Source organism: Pholis gunnellus (genome assembly GCF_910591455.1).
Source record: "Pholis gunnellus genome assembly, chromosome: 22".
NCBI classification, from domain to species: domain Eukaryota; kingdom Metazoa; phylum Chordata; class Actinopteri; order Perciformes; family Pholidae; genus Pholis; species Pholis gunnellus.
In genome coordinates, this window is record NC_136549.1 from 12,447,093 (window position 1) to 12,464,398 (window position 17,306).

Consider the following 17,306-nt stretch of genomic DNA (forward strand, 5'->3'; position numbering starts at 1 on the left):
ACGTTGCACACAGTGGCAGCCACAGCACACGTTAAAGCCACACACGCGCATCATGCCATTGGTGTAGAAGTTCTTCCGCATGAGTGAAGAAGACGGGAAACTCGCAATTTGTAACGCCTGCAAGTCCAAAATAAGCCACGGAGGAACAACCTTAAAAATATTTGGAATAACTAAGATTTGTTTGAGTGAGCGAGAGGTCCTGTAACTTGGTGCAGTTTTGGAGAAAATGTTATTCTATGTGTTATTATGAACATACAACTGAATTTATATTTTCCATGAAAGAAACTGTTTGTATCTGGCAATAATAGTTCTTAGACAGAAAGAAAATCGGAATCAGCAGGTCAGACTCTTAAAAAAATTTAATTCCAACATGATATTGAAGCTTTTCCCAGAAAAGAAACTTGTCTTTTGTGTCACAGCCAAGCAAGACAAGTTTAACTTCCTCTCATCAAATTTAAAAAGATGGAATGCTTACTCCAGGAAGAGGTGGACAGATGGGGATAAAGCACTCAAATTCTGCGGGACTGGAGGGCGCTGTTTGCTGCAGCGCCAGTGAAAGATTTGTTTTCCTCGATGCGACTGCTGCTATGACTGTAGACTGTTGGTGTGTGAGGAAGTGTCCCTCTGCCACCAAGTTGTTTGGAGAGCCAGATTGAGACACTTCGGCTCTGCAGTCAGCACTGTGAACGGCAATATCCTGCTGAGCTGAGGCCAATGCTTACCTTCCACCGTGCTGTAAACGGACAGTTTCTTTCTTTCACTTTTAACGTGAATTGCCTTTTTATTACCACCTGTGTGTTGCTCTTGCACAATGGAATGTTGTTTGGCAACAAGTCTCCCTATTAAGCATTTATGAGCAGTATATAAACCCTTTATTACACACTATAATGTAGTTGTAAGCCGTGTTTTTTTTTTGCATTTGTGAACATACATTGATGGATAAACTGTACTTATATCTGCTTACAGTTACATAATAGTGTAATCTATGAAATTAATACTAAATTGCTGAATGTAAAGTATAGTATTAACAGTTGTTTCATGCTCTGGTTCACACAAACGTTTTTGACAACTTTAACCGCTTATCCCACTTGTTTTTGGACATTTAGAGACGCTTTGAAATCATTTTGCATAATTTTACCAGCATATTTCACAACCTCCTGTTCCCAGGCTTTGCTTGATTAACATCTGACAAATAGCAGTCTGTCCTGACTCCGTCGTCCGACAGTTAATGAACCAACCCAGTCTGGAATCGGTGCCAGAGGTTTGGCTCTTGGCCTGGAGCTTAGCTGCACTGCTAGATTGCCAAAGCTGGGACGGTCAATAACCCGCGCACACACACAGGAGTCCTACCGGCTTAGGACGGCAAACAGGGACGCTTCACCTCATCCAACCTCATTTCATTCTAAAGGTCCCACCGGCCTTGGGTTGCTGATATTGTAGTCCACATCCTCCAGGTTTTTAGAATATGTTTTTTGTGGACATTGTGATAAATGGAAATCTCATTGCTAAACCAAACATTTGAATGCCAGTAGACTATTCTCTTCCTTTTCTTTTTACCTCTGATTCCCCCCAGTGTCTTTCAATGGGTATGTTATTTTGTTTTGTGTGTTTGAAAGTGAAAATAGGTCAATCATTTTAACTGATGTCAATAGAAACAGGACGGCTCTCAATGCCCACGATGGTTAGTGACCTCTTTCACCCACTCTGGTCGTAATTCCCCTCCTTTTGTTTTAGCAGTGGGGGCTTCACGAGTCATCAGATCCCCAGCCCCACCTTTCTTTACTGGCTACGTCTGTTCTCTGCGTCTTGAGGATTTTCTTTTCTTTTTTAATTACAGGCCCCATTAACACGCTATTTACATCCCTGGCTGATCCGCCCCATTAAGGGATCAATAGCGGTTTGTTAAATTCATTAATCTATTCGTCTGTGTCTCCCCATCCCGTTCTCTCTTTCTTTAAAGAAAAGGAATCTATACTCATAGATTCCTTTCCGGAACTTATCGGCCCTTTTCCTCTGTCGATTTTTGCCACAGCGACATGCCAACCACATTTAGCCATTTCGTACTCATGTGATACAGTATGCACTTAAGAGACCTTTTGTTAGTTTTAGGTCTCTTTATCAGGAGGACTTCAGGGTAACACCTAAAAAAAGAGAGAGTGCCTATATTTGAGTCACTGCTGTTTATTTTGAGGGACTTAAAATGCGACCCCGTCTCCTGACTACTAATATGTTCCATTAACAGCAGTTTATGGACCTTAGTAATGGACATGCATTATAGATAATGGACTGTGGGAAGATTTTTCAGAGGGTGACACGCTGCGCGTCTTTTAACTGAATGACAGCGCTTCTATGTAAACAGCTTCAGGGCGTTGGAACACCGACTTTCAGCAGCTTGTCATTTTTCTTATCTTTCCCCCCTTTTTCTGCGAGCAAAGGATTACCAAACACACACATTAGGACGCTGCCTCTGTTTCTCTCTGGTTAGCACTGTCCACGCTGTCAGTGCCCTCACAAAAGAGTGACACACCTATCGGCACACACGCATAAGCCAGTTCCCTTTTACGTAGCTGTCATGGCTCGTAGCTACTCTGTCACACTAATAGTGTATTCATTGCCTAGTAGTAGTTATCAGTTTATTTATTTTGCCGCCCACCCCCTCCCCCGCTCCTATGTCGCCCTGGACAGTTTCATTCAGTTTTCAATTTAACTGTGATTAATTATCGCCGCCCAACAGGAAACACCTTCCAGAGGTATTGATTTTTGGTTGAAATCTGAGTTGTGGATGTACGTCTTGCTTGAGGGTTCAGATGTATCATTTAGAAGGAGCTCTGTGTGTCCACTTAGAAAAAGAAAAAGAAAAAAAATCCATATAAGCCAGCATGAGGGGCAGTATTGAGAGATGTCTTTTGTCGGATGGGGGGCCGTTCATACCCCTAAATGGAGTTTTCACACAAGACTGGTCTTAAGGCAGTGAGGCGGAGCCGTCGGTGCTCAGCTTCTTCTACTTAAATCCACACATGGGCCCATGATGAGGACAAACTTCTTCATGCAACATTCATGAGTCTGAATGAAGTGCCAGAGCCATTGATTTTATTTTTTTTCAAAGTGAAAAGGGAAGACCATGCATATGAATTAAGGTGTAGCGATTATCTGATTGCGCTTCATTTTACCTCTTTCTCCCCACTTTGCACCTCCAATCTAGGGCTTAGATCAGTCATTGCTTAGAGGAGGTTTGATCCCTTTGCCCCAGCGCGCACACACACACACACACACACACACACACACACACACACACACACACCTCCACAAAACACACACACCTCCACATCACTCCCTCAATTTTCTCCGAGGCTCAGTTTGATGAATGGCTTATTCTGCTGGATGAGCAAAGGGCTGTAGGTGGGAGTGACTCGAGTCCTTCTTTCTTTTTCTTTCGTTTTTCTGTGTCTGACTTTCCGTCCGTCCCGCCTGTCTCATTTATTTCCTCTGAGTCATGGTGAGGAGGGAGCTGACGGACACGGAGAGGAATAAAAACACTGATGACGGCACTCTCGGTTACAGTCAGTTATTTTGGCCTTACCTTCTCATATCGCCCCGAGCGTGCTGACATACGGTACCTCGCACGTACCCTGAATGTGATGAACGCTCGATCCCGTAATACTCAAATACTCTTGAGGCAGGCGCAAAAAAAGAAAGAAATGTGCCCGACATCATTTGACTTGCTACTTAAAAACTATTGATTTTTCTTTTCACTTTGATTAGATTTTCTACACGCGGACGCACAAAGATTTGAGAGAGCCAAAGCTAAGTGGCAGAGTAGAGTAGCCATAAAAGTGGCCGCCTCCGTGTTGCTTAATGAGAATGAATGAAGACGTGCCAAAACGGCTGTTTTTCCTGGTTGTTCGCCGCTTGCGTCTGCACGTCGCAGGGCCCTCTTTGACAAACTAACACACACTATCGCACACTTTTCTCTCGCACGCCGGCAGCCTGGAGTAAACTCGCATAACAAATGCTATATTACCCCCCCCCCCCCCCACACCCCCCACCTCGTCTCTGCCTTTAAACTTTTACGACCACGACTCGTAATTTGACTCATGCGAACTTAAATCTCGACGGTGATGGCTGTGATCTCAGTAATTGGAATATGCAGTAAAACTCTGATTTAAATAGTGCAAAGAGTTACCGTGAGTGATGATTGAAGGCACTGACTGACAGATTAATCTCCTCTGTGCCTTGCATTATGTATATACCCTGCGCCCCTTTCTCCAGTGAGAGAATGCGTTGCACATATGATGTATGCATAGAGCAATGCTTGAATTGAGCTTCTGACCTGTGTGCCAGGTTCGACCTCATGCATTCTTAGACACACCCTGCTCTCCTTAACCTTCTGGTTATTAGCCATTAGCTTCTTTTTCTCCCTCCAGGTATTCAAAATTAGTTTTGTTTGGATGTGGTGATAAAAACAAAACAAAAATCCTATTGCTGGCCAACCCAATGATGTTCTTTCATTTTCTTTTAGTGCAGGTTTTGGCTCTGACATGATGTGTCACCTACCACAGTCTTTTTTTATATATATATATTTTTTATTTTTTCACTTTCAAACGGCTAAGTGAATTAAATCTGCTGCAGTTTTCAAACGTGCCCTCGGGCCAGGTTCCCCTTCAATGGCTTTGTCTTTTGTAGTTGAGAACGACTGCACATGTGTATGTGCCCGCACGCACACGTCTTAGTGTGTGTGTGTGTGTGTTTGTGTGTGCTATTTTGCCTTTTCCTCTATCCCGTCCACTGTGTCGACACAATCCCAGCGTTTATGAGATTACCAGAGCCCATTTGTGTTCCGGCGGGAGCCATTTTGGCTCGGAGGAAGCCTCCGCTGGGAACCATCTGGGCTCTACTCGAAGCAGTTTCCACTCCGCCTCACCTGTCCTCTCCACGTTGTAACCCAAGCTATGTACTTTAAATGGATGAGGAACTCAACATTTCATGTGTGTGTATAAAACTCTGAAATTGTGCCTGCAGATCTGGCTCCTGAGCTCTGCTGCGGCACTCTGTCTTCGCGCAAAGTAGGGAAGCATATGGGAGCGACGTTTGCACTGCAGCAGTTCTTCGTGGGTTGCTAGAATTCTTAAATTATTTTTTTAAATATATATTTCTATTATCTATGTATTTCTTTAAATATATATATGGTTCTATTGATTATTTCCTTGAGTAATCATTTAATGTAAAAATATAAAAAACGCTAGTAATGACTTAACAGAGCTCAGCAGTATTTAAAAATAATGTATCCTTTATCTAAAAAAACAGAAATACTTAAACACGGACAAAGCTCAATAACGGCAGAGTAATTAATACAAGTATTTTTTTTTTTTTTATATCTAAAAAACAAACAAACTATCAACAAATAATTAAACCGCCTTAAAGCAGATTAGGAATCATTAAGTTGTCATTATTGGCAATGGTTGCTCACTGGATAAGCGAGCTGTTGTCGATCCATCTTTCTAATTAAGTGCAACATATTGTACCAACACTCTGCAATCCTGCCACGAGTTTACAGCCTCTCCAAGTTTATCTTAATCTGCCAGCGGAAAATTGGGCCTCCACTTTCTTTTCCTTTTATGAATTCACATGTTCCTCCTCAATTTCCCATTTGACCCTTCTATTAGCGCGTCTCATCTCTTCCCCACTGCCTGGTGGGACGCCAGCTTCATTTTATTTAATGATGCTTTCAAGATATTGGCCACCCAAGGGTTATCATTTACATATCATTTTTTGACTTCAGTCTGTGTATGACTCTATCCTATGAAGATAAATACGACAACAGATGCGACTTGTTTTGGATCGAATGACTAATTAGTTTAGCTGAAATGTCTGCTTGTAGTGTAATGCAACACGGTGTGTGTGTGTGTGTGTGTGTGTGTGTGTGTATTATAAATGTGTACACTCTCGCCACAACTAAGGCGGCTCATTTTCTTTCTTTTAGGTTGGCAGTATGATAAATGACAAGTGGTCTGGGGAGAACTGAGACTTCTAAGTTTTATAATGATCGAAAAACATATCTTTGTTGCCAATAATGTAACTTAAACCGTTCCCTCCCCTCGCCGTATCTTTACCTCTCTCTCGTCATCTCTGCATGTCACATGTTTACATCTGACCCCATTGAAAGCGTGATTGATGCGCCTTGTCCTGCTGTGATTTCTCCACATGGTCGTTACATTCATCACATTTATCTAGTTGTTACAGGACACTTCTAGTTTCCTCGAGCCAAACGTATGGGTGCGCAGGAGAGAGAGAGAGAGAGAGAGAGAATATCTCCTTGACCTCGAGATAGCTTCCTGCATCCTCACCGAACTCTCTGTGGAATGATGCGGAGAGCTTCCACAGGAGGACTGTAAATCATCAGCCACATATGGAAAGCAAACAGGCAGATGGGACGTTTGAGTGTGTAATTTCCCCCTCTGAACCGTGATGAAACTACTTCAGCTGATGAGCGTTTATTAGACCTCACCTGCCGATCAGAGGTCAACCGTCTTCCACTCCGTTCTACAACGGCAGCTAAAATGACTTTTGTTTTTCATGGTGATAACGGTTATATGTGATAGGTGATAACGGTTAGTGTGCAGTTCTTCTCGAGGATTCAAAGATTATTTGGAGCTTTTTTTTTCTTTATTTCCCCTCCATATTGCCATTTTCCCCCCAGCTAGTGTGTGAGCGTTCTGTTTGGCTGTCAGTGTTGTTTTATTTTTTTTCGTGATTTGCTGCCTTCGTGGCAGTTGGTGACAGTTAAGTAGGTTCTAGCCGTTCTAGCCCTTTTTTTTTATTTTTTTTCTCAGCACTCGCCCATTTTGACATTCGGGCACTCGGAGGACCAGTGCTGCTGTAATAGCCTCGTTACGTAACTGCTTCTGCACTTAGAGACAAAGACAGATAACAAAAATGGGGTGAGTATCTTGAGATAGCGGAGAAGGAGGGTAAGAAGCAGATTAAACGGAGGCAGATGAGGTATGACTGAACTTAGATTGTATCGCGGTCGGGACCTGAGAGATAGACGAATGTCCTGTACATGTTAGAGACAAGTACATTCATTATTATTAACATTATGATATAATGAAAAAACACTTTTGTACGTGATATATACAAATAAGACATTTGTTTTGTTCTTTGAGGCATTGATGTGCCACTGTTGTCTTCATTGTTGCCACTGTTGTCGCACCTTGTAGTCATTTTCCACTCTGCCAACTAGAAAGTGGAAATATATGTACGTCGCTGCTATATGCCGAGGTTGTCAGTTTTGAGCTTAATAAAAGAGCAGATTATGCATTCATTAATGGAAGCGTTTTACTTTAGTTGAGAACAAGGCCGAGCAGTTTACAAACTTAATTCCCCTCAGATTTCCCTTGTGGCTGAAGGGCTAAGCAGCCCGAGTCTTAATCGCTTGACTTCTCCCTATCTCCACCGCACACCTGCCCTCTCACTTTCTCGCTGACTGAGGCTTTAGAGTAGGATGAAGAAAAAGAAATCGATTGATTTTTCTCTCTCTCTCTCTCTCTTCTTTCCCCCGGTCGTCCATCACTTATGAAACAAAATGTAATGAATAGATAATTAGCCTGAATAGGCAGAATTTGGTTCTAGTCCATCGTGGGAGATGTTGGGAGATCTTTCCGACTTTGTCAGCAGGGTTAGCGCTTTCACTGCGCTCATTTGTTGCCTTAAGGGAATTGCAACTTTGCTGTCACTAATTGCAAATGATTTACATGACAAACGGCAATATTTCTTTAATTATTGTTGAAGTGCATACGCAACACTAATTTAAAGCCACTCGTGCTGTTTGTGCAGACCTTTGGGGTTTCTACAGTTGAGCGTTTTAGTGTTTGCAAATTGACACGGAAGTTGCTCCTATTTAAAACTCTGACACACACACCCACACACACCGTCACTCCATTGCTGTAATTGAATCTCCAACCTAATCTTGGAGCACACAACACTAACTTGGCCCCTCCGCTCTGTTCTCCTGTTCCAGGTGGAGGTTGAAGTGGAGAGCATGGACAAAGCGGGGAACTTCATTGGCTGGCTGCACATCGAGGGCGTGAATCTGTCGGTGTCGCTGGTGGAAAGCGCTCTGTCCAAGGTCCACTTCACGGCAGATCGCAGCGCCTACTACAAAACCCTGGTCTCAGCAGAGGACGCGTGCCGAGAGAGGAAAGAGAAGGTAAGACTCATCTGCATGCTGCAAGAGCTGCAGCTACTGTGCTTCCTCTTTACACTATCAACGTGATGACGTTGCACGACTAGCCGTCAGCGTGTGTTAGCGGTTCATTAGTAGAGGTAAAGACGCAGTCAACGGGAATGAGGATCAGAGCCGAGGGGAGGAAACGTAAAGCTCCACCAACCACCAACTCTTCCCTCGACTGCAACTTTACTATCGCTAGGAAACTTCCACACACTGCCCTTGTCAAAGGCAACCTCCCCCCCCCATCAGCCTGACAGCCAATTAAGACAGGTGGTGCTGCGACCTTTGGCTTCCATTAAGACAAAACGGAGCTTTTATTTTTTATCCATATGAAGGTAAAATATCTAGCTCGACACCCCCAAACAATCGTGAGAAATAAACAGGCTGTGCATGAATAGCATGCAGGCAATACCTTTCAGTTAACGCCACAGTAATGTGGAGATGCTCCATCAGGGGGTGAGAATAGCCACACATTTCCCCCCGTTATCATTGCGGCTTCCTTCCCTCAATGGGAGTCCTTTTTGATGGATGGACGCGTCTCTCACACTGATCCTGATCTCGCCCCGAATTTTCATTATGGCGCCACGAGTCACCCCTGCCAGATGCATGAAGCGCCCGGCCAGCTGTCATCCCCTGTCCTCTTTCTCTCTATCTCTGTAACATATTTATTTTACCCTCTCTCCCATTCGCTCTCTCGTCCACTCACTTCTACCTATTTTGGGTCCTTAAGGAGACACAAATGCCTCTTCCACCCATAATAAACCTGATGTATTGCCAGAGCCAAGATGGGGCCGTGTTCTTTTTTCCCCTTCTCTTTAATCTGTCATGTTCATAGTTAGTGTGTTTCCTACTAGTGTTGTCACCATACTGCAATATCTAACTTTGATATAATACCTTGAAAAATATCGATTTTTTGGAAAGCGCAGGAGAAAACCGCCGTGACATTGAGGGCATAACATGTTAGATTTTTAATGAAGGGTAAACATAACAAGGCCAGTGTTTCCCACGGGAGTTAGTGAGACTGTGTTGGGTGGATGCTCCTCCTTTAAAAGTTAAATGTATCAATCTGGTGCACTTTAAGAGCAGAATTAAGAGGCTATTTCTATTAGTAACTTTACTCTTGTGTGCTCTAGTAAACAATTTAATCATAAACACATTGGGTGTAGAGTTTAAATGTTGATGACGCATCAAATAAGTCCCCTGAAGTGTTCCAAATATTTAGACTCGATACTTAATCAATACTTTTCATAACACTAGTTCATACTCTCCTTTCTTGCTGCCCTCCATCTGTATTTACATCTTCTCAAAGTGGTGAAAGAGAACTCTACTGATCTTCAGAGCGGTGCGCAGGTGAACATTTTGCCTGGATTTACAAAAACAAAAAGGAGCATTCTTGCCAGCGATGTGAGCACACCGACCCCGCCGTGTTAAATCTGACCGTAAGCGAGACGCCACGTTCCTGACACATCTGCCAATTCCACCCCCCCCCTGGTTTCCGACCCCCTTTACCGGCGTTGAGGCAGACGGACTTCCACCACGAAGGTTCTGACTTGAGGTGCGGGGGCACCAGATGGACGCTGATTATGTTTGATGCTAGTTCGCCACGGGCACCCGGTGCGCAGATCAACCGCAGCCGGGACATGTTTGTGTGGTGCAGTGGAGAGAGTGTGTGTGTGTTGTGCTAACGGAGCACAGGCAAGTTGCTTGTATGTGCGCGCGAATGCATCGTATGCAACTTGAAGGCAGATGAGGTGGGACTCGCTGTTCTAATTAACCCGTAGAGACCATCTCCAGAAAAGCTGAGCGCTTGGAAAAAAAAATGTTTCCCCCCTGTCTCTCTCTTTTGAAGTCATCGGTTGGTCTTTGTCTGTGTGTGGGATGCTGAGGCTAGGTAGGGCAGATCGCATCTCCTCCCCCCCCTCCCCCCCTCCCCCTCCCGTTCTTCCTCTTTTCTCATTGCCCTCTCTTTACTGGCCCTACGGCTGTGGATATGGAAGACATCAGTGGTACTGCTGTGTCAGGCGTCCCTACAACAAAACAAGGTTGTCGTAATGAAGTGGACTCAGAGGGTGTGTGAGTGTGTGTACGCGCACACACACACACACACACACATACGCACTCATTAAAGAAAAGTTTGCGTCGGTGGTCCAGCAGGGAGCCAGGGCAACAACAGGGATCGGGCCTTTCTGCAGGAGCATCCTGAACCAAAACTGCTTAGGTCGAGTGACTTAAGTGAATATGAGCTTTTGCTACAATGAGACCAATGGGACAAAGTGATTGTGTTCTAAATGAAGCATTCCAAAGGGTTCGAGGAGGAGCCTTTTTCCAGCGCTCAGCAGATTTTAATCTCACGCATCAGCAACAATATTTAGTAACGGTCGTCACAGCAAACGCATGCTGAAGGCTCAAGTTGTAGGCCCGGGCGCGTTCCTAATTCTGTTCCCCCATTACGTTTATTTATAGCTAAGCTATTGTTTACATAAATCTCTCTAAAGTGTGTCGCCCTGTCAGAACCCATTGTTGTGCTCTCGGCGCCGAAGTTAACACGATTCCGCTACAACACAGAACCTGACAGACGCCGCATTAACTTTTGTTCAAGTTCTTTTCACAATGAGCAGGTTGTTGCCAAGCGCCGCTCATGCCCTCTTCTTAAATCTCCTGCCTGTTCTTTGCAAAGCATTCTTGTGTTGCGATGGATGCTCCTAGGGGTAGAAAAACAAATTCTTGCTTACCAGGCAACTCTGCAAACACGAGTTGTTGCAAAAAAAAACAACCGCTGCATTCTGTCTTTGTGATATGAGACGACTCACTGCAGCGACTCGTATGATGTTCCAGTATTCCCACGCTGCAGCTGAGTAAAATACATTTTGACAAGATAGCAGCAGTTTGGCTCAAAGTGGGATGGGAGCGGGTGTTTTTTTTTTTTTTTTTTTTTTTTTTTTTTGACTGCAGAGACTCTCGCCGTAGCTTTCATTCAGGTTCCGATCAGGTGTAGCCTGTCAATATTCAGTTGTACCTCAAAAGGACATTTTAGAAACAAAACGACATGAAATAGAATGAGGCGGTGCTGTGATGAGAGGGAAGTCTCTGCAAGTCTGAGCTTTTATAATAACATAATAGCTGTTACCAGGCAGAAGAAGGACACATGCTCGTAATGGCAGTGGCCCAATTATGAACAGGAGAGTCAACAATGGGTCCTTAATAATAACCAGACTGTGCTTTTCTGTTGAGCAAGGTTTTTTGGGGGTTTTTTTACCCTGTAATTACCCAACCTTGAAGGAGATCAACGCACTCCGATGGGTTTCGGAGTGGAGGGAGAGGAAGATGGAAAAGAGAGTGAATGGCGAGAGAAAGAGGATATGACAACCCCTGTTAAAGACATCTCATGTCACAGGACTCTCTTCCTTTCATCACTGCCCGCCCCCTTTTCCTTCAGCCCCGCTCAGCACACTGTCTCTTTTTTAACCTCTTCAGTGCACTCGCATATGCTCACCCACTTCACTCACACCCCTCACCCCCTCCTTCTCTTTTTTTTCTCCACTGCTCGTTCAATTAATCATCTTTTGAATGCCTCCTTATTAACCGGATTAATGTCTTCTCAGATGCCCCGTGTCATGCCCTTGTTCCCCTCAGCTGCCTTCCAGTTTTTTTTGTGTGTCTCGTGGAGGACGGTTCCTTCTTTGGCCTGGATTGTGGTCGGTGTGAGTGAGGCAGCTTGAATGACTCGTACCCTTTTTGAGAGGGAAAAATAAAAAATCCCTGGGAAGCATAAACCCAGGAGGAGCCCGCGCTGCTGTTCCTTATACTCCACCCGTCCATCAAAGACACTCGTCAAAGTACTGGAAGCAGCATCGTTGTGACATTGATCCGGGTGACGTGTCCTTGGCGGAGCATGATTGAAGTACATAATCGTGTTTCAGCTTTTTTTTTGGTGGAATCCAGAAGTTGCAAGTTCAGCCGACTTGACTGTCACTTCGCCCGAGGGCCCGATCACAAGTATCCATCAACGCACGGCTCAGGCCGAGCGTTTGTTTTTGTGCTCCGAAAGCAAATCGCAGCACTTTGATTTGCCGTGATTGGCCGACTAGCATTGTAAGCAAGTCCGATTATCAGTACGTTGCAATTTTTTTTTGTTTCCTTTTTAATTCACTTCAGTTGCCTCTGGCTGGCTCTCTCGAGGGCCGCGCAGCTTGCCTTGTAAGCCAAACACCTCGCCATCTAACCAAAGAGTGTGCAAAAAAAAAAAAAAAAAAAAAATAAGCAACATCTCCCTGTCCTCCCATCTAAAGTGTGTCTTCTCACCAGTCAGCACATCCCCACACCTGGCCAAACAGGAACACGCTGTGGGTGAGTCGAGATAATTGGGCTTCTAAGCAAAGCTGATAGACTCGTGTCTTTGAGTTCAGGCAGTAGGAAGTTTGTTCTCACTCTCAAGGATTAGCCACGGTTGGCATTCTATCCCGAGAAACGTGATTCATGCAATCAAAGGCCATTTTCTGTTACCCAGGCCTGTTCTCCGTCTTCTGTAAATAGTCAACCCAAGCGGCCTTTCTTGTTTTCCACGGATGACGGTCCCTTCGCTATTAATACCATGCTCAGTGCTTTCCTAAGCCCCGAAGCCATTGAAATGCTTTCTGGGTTGCAATCTTTTTCTCTTTTCCTTCCGATTTTTTCTTGGCCTCCCGTAGTGAAATAAGCAGGTGGCAGTCACTAAGGCAACATCGTGGGAAAGGAAACGCTGTGGATTATTATTAAAGTAGCTTCAAATGAAATAAAGTATATTTCACTCTGTTCTCTGACTCTACCCACTTTCTCCCATTTAGAATCTCTTTTAGCCAAATCCCATTGCTGCTCCTGCAAATGATTTTATCTCAACTTCAACCGTTTCGGTGTTTGGTCCCTGGCTGTGCTCGCTCCGCATTCAGGTTTTGGGGGCGAACGTGAAATCATTACCGTTATTACTTTTTCTCACACAAATTGCATTAGGCCTCGCGAAAGAATTGCGCCCTAATGGCGTTTTGTTGGGGTAAACGGGAAGATTGCACCTGTATTACCATTCCATCGTCATCCCTCCCTCCTATCGCTCCATCTATTGCTTACTGCAGTCACTGTTGCCCTGTGATTCAACAAACGGAGGCCGCATGATCCATGACGGGAAGTGATATTCAATTAAAGACCAGGCGGGATACTTGTCTGGTCTAATGAAATGTCCCAGCTCCATCTGAAAGGATTGAGGAGAGACTTTGGTCATTTTTGAGTATTAATATTATAAGGCCTATAGGTAGATTTTAGAGTGTGTCTTTGATAACGCATACCTAAAAACTGAAATTTCTATTTGCTTCTCTTGGCTTCTTTGTGCCCAATACACTGTGCCCCGTAGGTTGGAACTGGATAATGAGGAATGCTTAACTAAGCATAGTGTAATATGTCTTTGCAGCTTTGGTTATATTTTCAGGGTCACAGCGAGCTCAGCTTGTTTTGCGTTTCCCTCAATTCCTTTGTGGAAAAGATTCAGAATAGTCTGTTGTTGGGCTTTAAATGAGTAAACTTTGGGTGAAAGAAAAGAAGCTCCAAGTCGAGCAAACTCCCTCGTCTTGATTTGGTAAACTTGGACTTCTGCCAACAAAGGTTTTGGGTTTTGTTTTGCTTACTCTGACCGTGTTTCCTCCAGTGACGAGGCCTAAAATGTATTCTGAAGACTTTCAGCAAAAACACACAGACCGTGCACAATACAGACTGCTGATTCAAGTCACATGACCCACGTTATGTACCTGTGAATTACAGGGCAGAATAATCAACGCTCTGCATATATTAATGTACATAAATCTAATGCCCGTAGCTCTATTTCAGTCTTTACGAGTACTGTTTCTTTAATGACGGGGTTTAGTTATACACTGTATTAAAGTGTCAACCATGTGCACAGGCCCTTTTTTAAAATACCAGAAAAACTAATGGGAGAATAAAATAGTATCAGTAGCAGCATTTAGCTCAGCTATCTCGAAGATGGAGGGCCGGGAGAATCACTCTGCCTCTTGGTGATTTGCGTTTTTCTGCCCTTTCTCAGATGACTGGCTAAAACTGTGCCAAAAGTTCCAGTACATCAGCCGTGCAACCGCGGGCAATCTATTTCTGCTAGTCTCACTTGTGTTTCGAAAATTGAACACAGGGTCTTGGCTTCTCTTTGGGTCAGCATTATCTTTTTGACACACTGGAACACAGTGTTTCTAACTGTAAGTAGCAAAGAACAGGTTGGTACAGTTCCACGACTCACGGGGCAAGTCATCATTTGTAGCAGCTATTTCTGTGCTCTTTTTTTTAAAGCGACGGTGCGATTCGGAGTTATTTAAAGTGACATAAAAAAAGAGCTTGGCGGTACCGAGCGACGCCCTTTAACACACAGCCTAACACTACTATCCGTGGCTCAGGGGACCCTATCCCATCCTGGAAACCATCAACACTTTGGGTGCGTGAACGTTTGGCCCCGTTGCCAGCGTGTCAATACGCGGGCACGACGAAGGTTGCAGGGTTTGTTGTCAAGTGTGAAAGGACAGCGGGATCACAGCGAGGGGACATCATCCCCTGCAGGGTGGCCACAATGGGAGAGGTGACCCGTGTGAGACCTCGCATCTCTGGAAAAGATGGAGAGGACGGTACGCCCTGTTATATACCACACAACTCCCAGTGTGTGCAGACGCGTGTGCTGCATACCATTTATCTTTTTTCCCCCGTTTGTTTACTATGCCATAATCTTAGTGTGTGAGTTTACTCCTGCCTTCATCTTTCCTCTCGCCCCCGCGCGCCCAAAATGAGCCTCCTACCACGCTGCAGCAAAGAGCTGACGGAGGCTCTTTTCATACGGCCATAAGATTACACAACGTGATTGTCGGTGTCGCTGTGTACACGTCTGCACACAAACAAACAAACTATGTTGCAGATGGAGGGAGGCGCTGCACGTGCACACACACACACACACCATACTCTAACTGTCCCGCTTACTCGGGCACACTGAGCATGTGCAGACACAGATGTACGCACACACACACACTTCGGTGACACCCCCCCCCACTGTAGACGGCGAGCTGGACCCTCGGTGCCCTGAGGCAGAGAGACAGAAAGAGATCAGTGGACCCAGTGATGTGTGTTATTTACACCCCAACCCCAGTCCTCTTTCTCTCTCTTTCTCTTTTTCTCCCCCGTCTTCATCCTCTTTATCCCCCCCCCCCAGTTCCAAGTTGCAAATTCAGCAGTCTGTCGGCTCCACTTGCAGTCTTGTGAATACACATGCAAACATTCTTCTTCCCGTCTTCATCGGCCTCGTTCTCTTCCCTCGACAAACCGAGCTGTGCATCCGTGCGCATGGCAGTCACCTGCAAACTGACGCGTACAAACTCGTTTTGATGAGCAAGAAGCCTTTAAAAAAAATAAAAAAAACGATACGTGACGCACTCAATGAAGCGCGTCCGTCTCAGCAGTCTCACCTTCTGCATGCTAAATTATACATTTACATGAGTTGCAGGATTACACGCTGACTTTGAAAATGTCATCTGAAAAAATGCGTCCCGCCTCAAGGACATTAGGACAATCCTGAGCAACACACACACACACACACTCTCGGATGAAATATTCTACTTGATGAAGCATATGAACAGGAAGTAGGCCTTTTTGTTTAGCAGTGTTTGGTCTGTGTGTGCACTCGTGCTGCTTGGTCGTTGCAGCAGTGTGCATATGGTCCTTACTGTCCTCGCTCCGTTTGTCTATTTGCTTTAAGTTGCGCGTGTGTGTTCACTGTTATGCACATGATCCTGCGCATGCGTTTTGTATGCGTTTCGTCTGTATGTCCTTGGCCTTGTGCGTTCCCTTCTCCAGTCATGCACGGGATTCTTGCGGGCTCTTAGCAGAGGTCCTCGGGGGGGCAAGTTTGCGGCTGCCTCTGGTTCATCACTGCAGAAAAACTCAGCCACCCCCCCCTCCCCCCCCCCCCCCCCCCCAACCCACCCACCCAACCAACTGCTAAACCCCACCCAATCCCTCAGCTCTCGGGAGGAAGGGCGGAGGCCACAGGAGGAGGGAGAGGGCTGAAAGGAGTGCGAGGAGGTGAAACGCTGGCGGAGAGCATAATGTGATATGACATAGTGCGTTGCATTATGGCTGATTAACACATGCTCGGCTCCGCCACCCGCACGGGAAAAACACAAACCCCCAGGTCTCCCCGTCCCCTTGCCTCTTATATCTTGGGGCTTCCCTTTCTCTCTCTCTCTCCTCTGCCCCAATTTCTCCACCATCTCTGCTGATGAACGCGTGTGCGTGTGAAGGACACGCACTGACTGGAGTTGGGATTATTTGTTCTCCTGGGACACTGTAAGGAGACACTTTTACACTTGGTTTGCTGAGGACCGCTTGTGGCTGACCGCCTCAATTCAGTATTGTATTGATCTATTCGTTGTAATATTTTCTTTCGATACTTTTAAAGCTGTAATGCATTTGATCAATCACTGAATGAGCCTGTGCTGGTGACATTCCTGTAACCTTGCAGCAGTTTGTACAGACAAACCCCGCCATGATGTATCGGCCGCGCCGCTCATGTGAACATCCATTACGGACACAAGCCGTGATGACATTCCCCCCCCCCCCCCCCCCCACAGATAACTGACGTTTATTTATTTTTGGAGTCATCAGGCAGATGCTGTGAAAACATCAAGTCTGCACGTTTTTCTCCCTGCTTCAGGTGTCCTCTGTTATCGTCCTTGTTTAATCAGGGGAAGGAAGGAAAACAGTAAAAAAAAAAAAAAAAAAAGCTGTGTAAGTTCTGGTCATTTAACCACACTTTGACATTTTTTTAGGGCCCCTGCTCGGAGCCACACTTAACTACATTTAATATGGGTCGGCAGTGAAACACCCCTTCCCTTGCTCCCCCCCTCCCCTCCCCTCCCTACTTCCCTCGCTTTTCTCTGCCGTGTAATGAAATGCTAAATATTTGTTTCTTGAGGGCGCCATTTAAATGCTCGCTCTGCCGGTCGGGATCTTCAAACCTTGCCCTATTTAATGAGCTCCGCATTTAGGCGTTCCACGGCATTACGAT

The 17,306-nt window shown here is 45.2% G+C and overlaps 1 protein-coding gene across 1 annotated transcript in view; it reads left to right on the forward strand.

Moving 5' to 3' along the window:
• snd1 (staphylococcal nuclease and tudor domain containing 1) overlaps positions 1 to 17,306 on the forward strand; it is a 143,941-nt gene that overhangs the window by 80,765 nt on the left and 45,870 nt on the right. Inside the window, exon 17 of the mRNA XM_079184164.1 lies at positions 8,018 to 8,206. Within this exon, the coding sequence (XP_079040290.1) occupies positions 8,018 to 8,206 (189 nt within the window). The remainder of the gene's footprint in view (positions 1 to 8,017; positions 8,207 to 17,306) is intronic.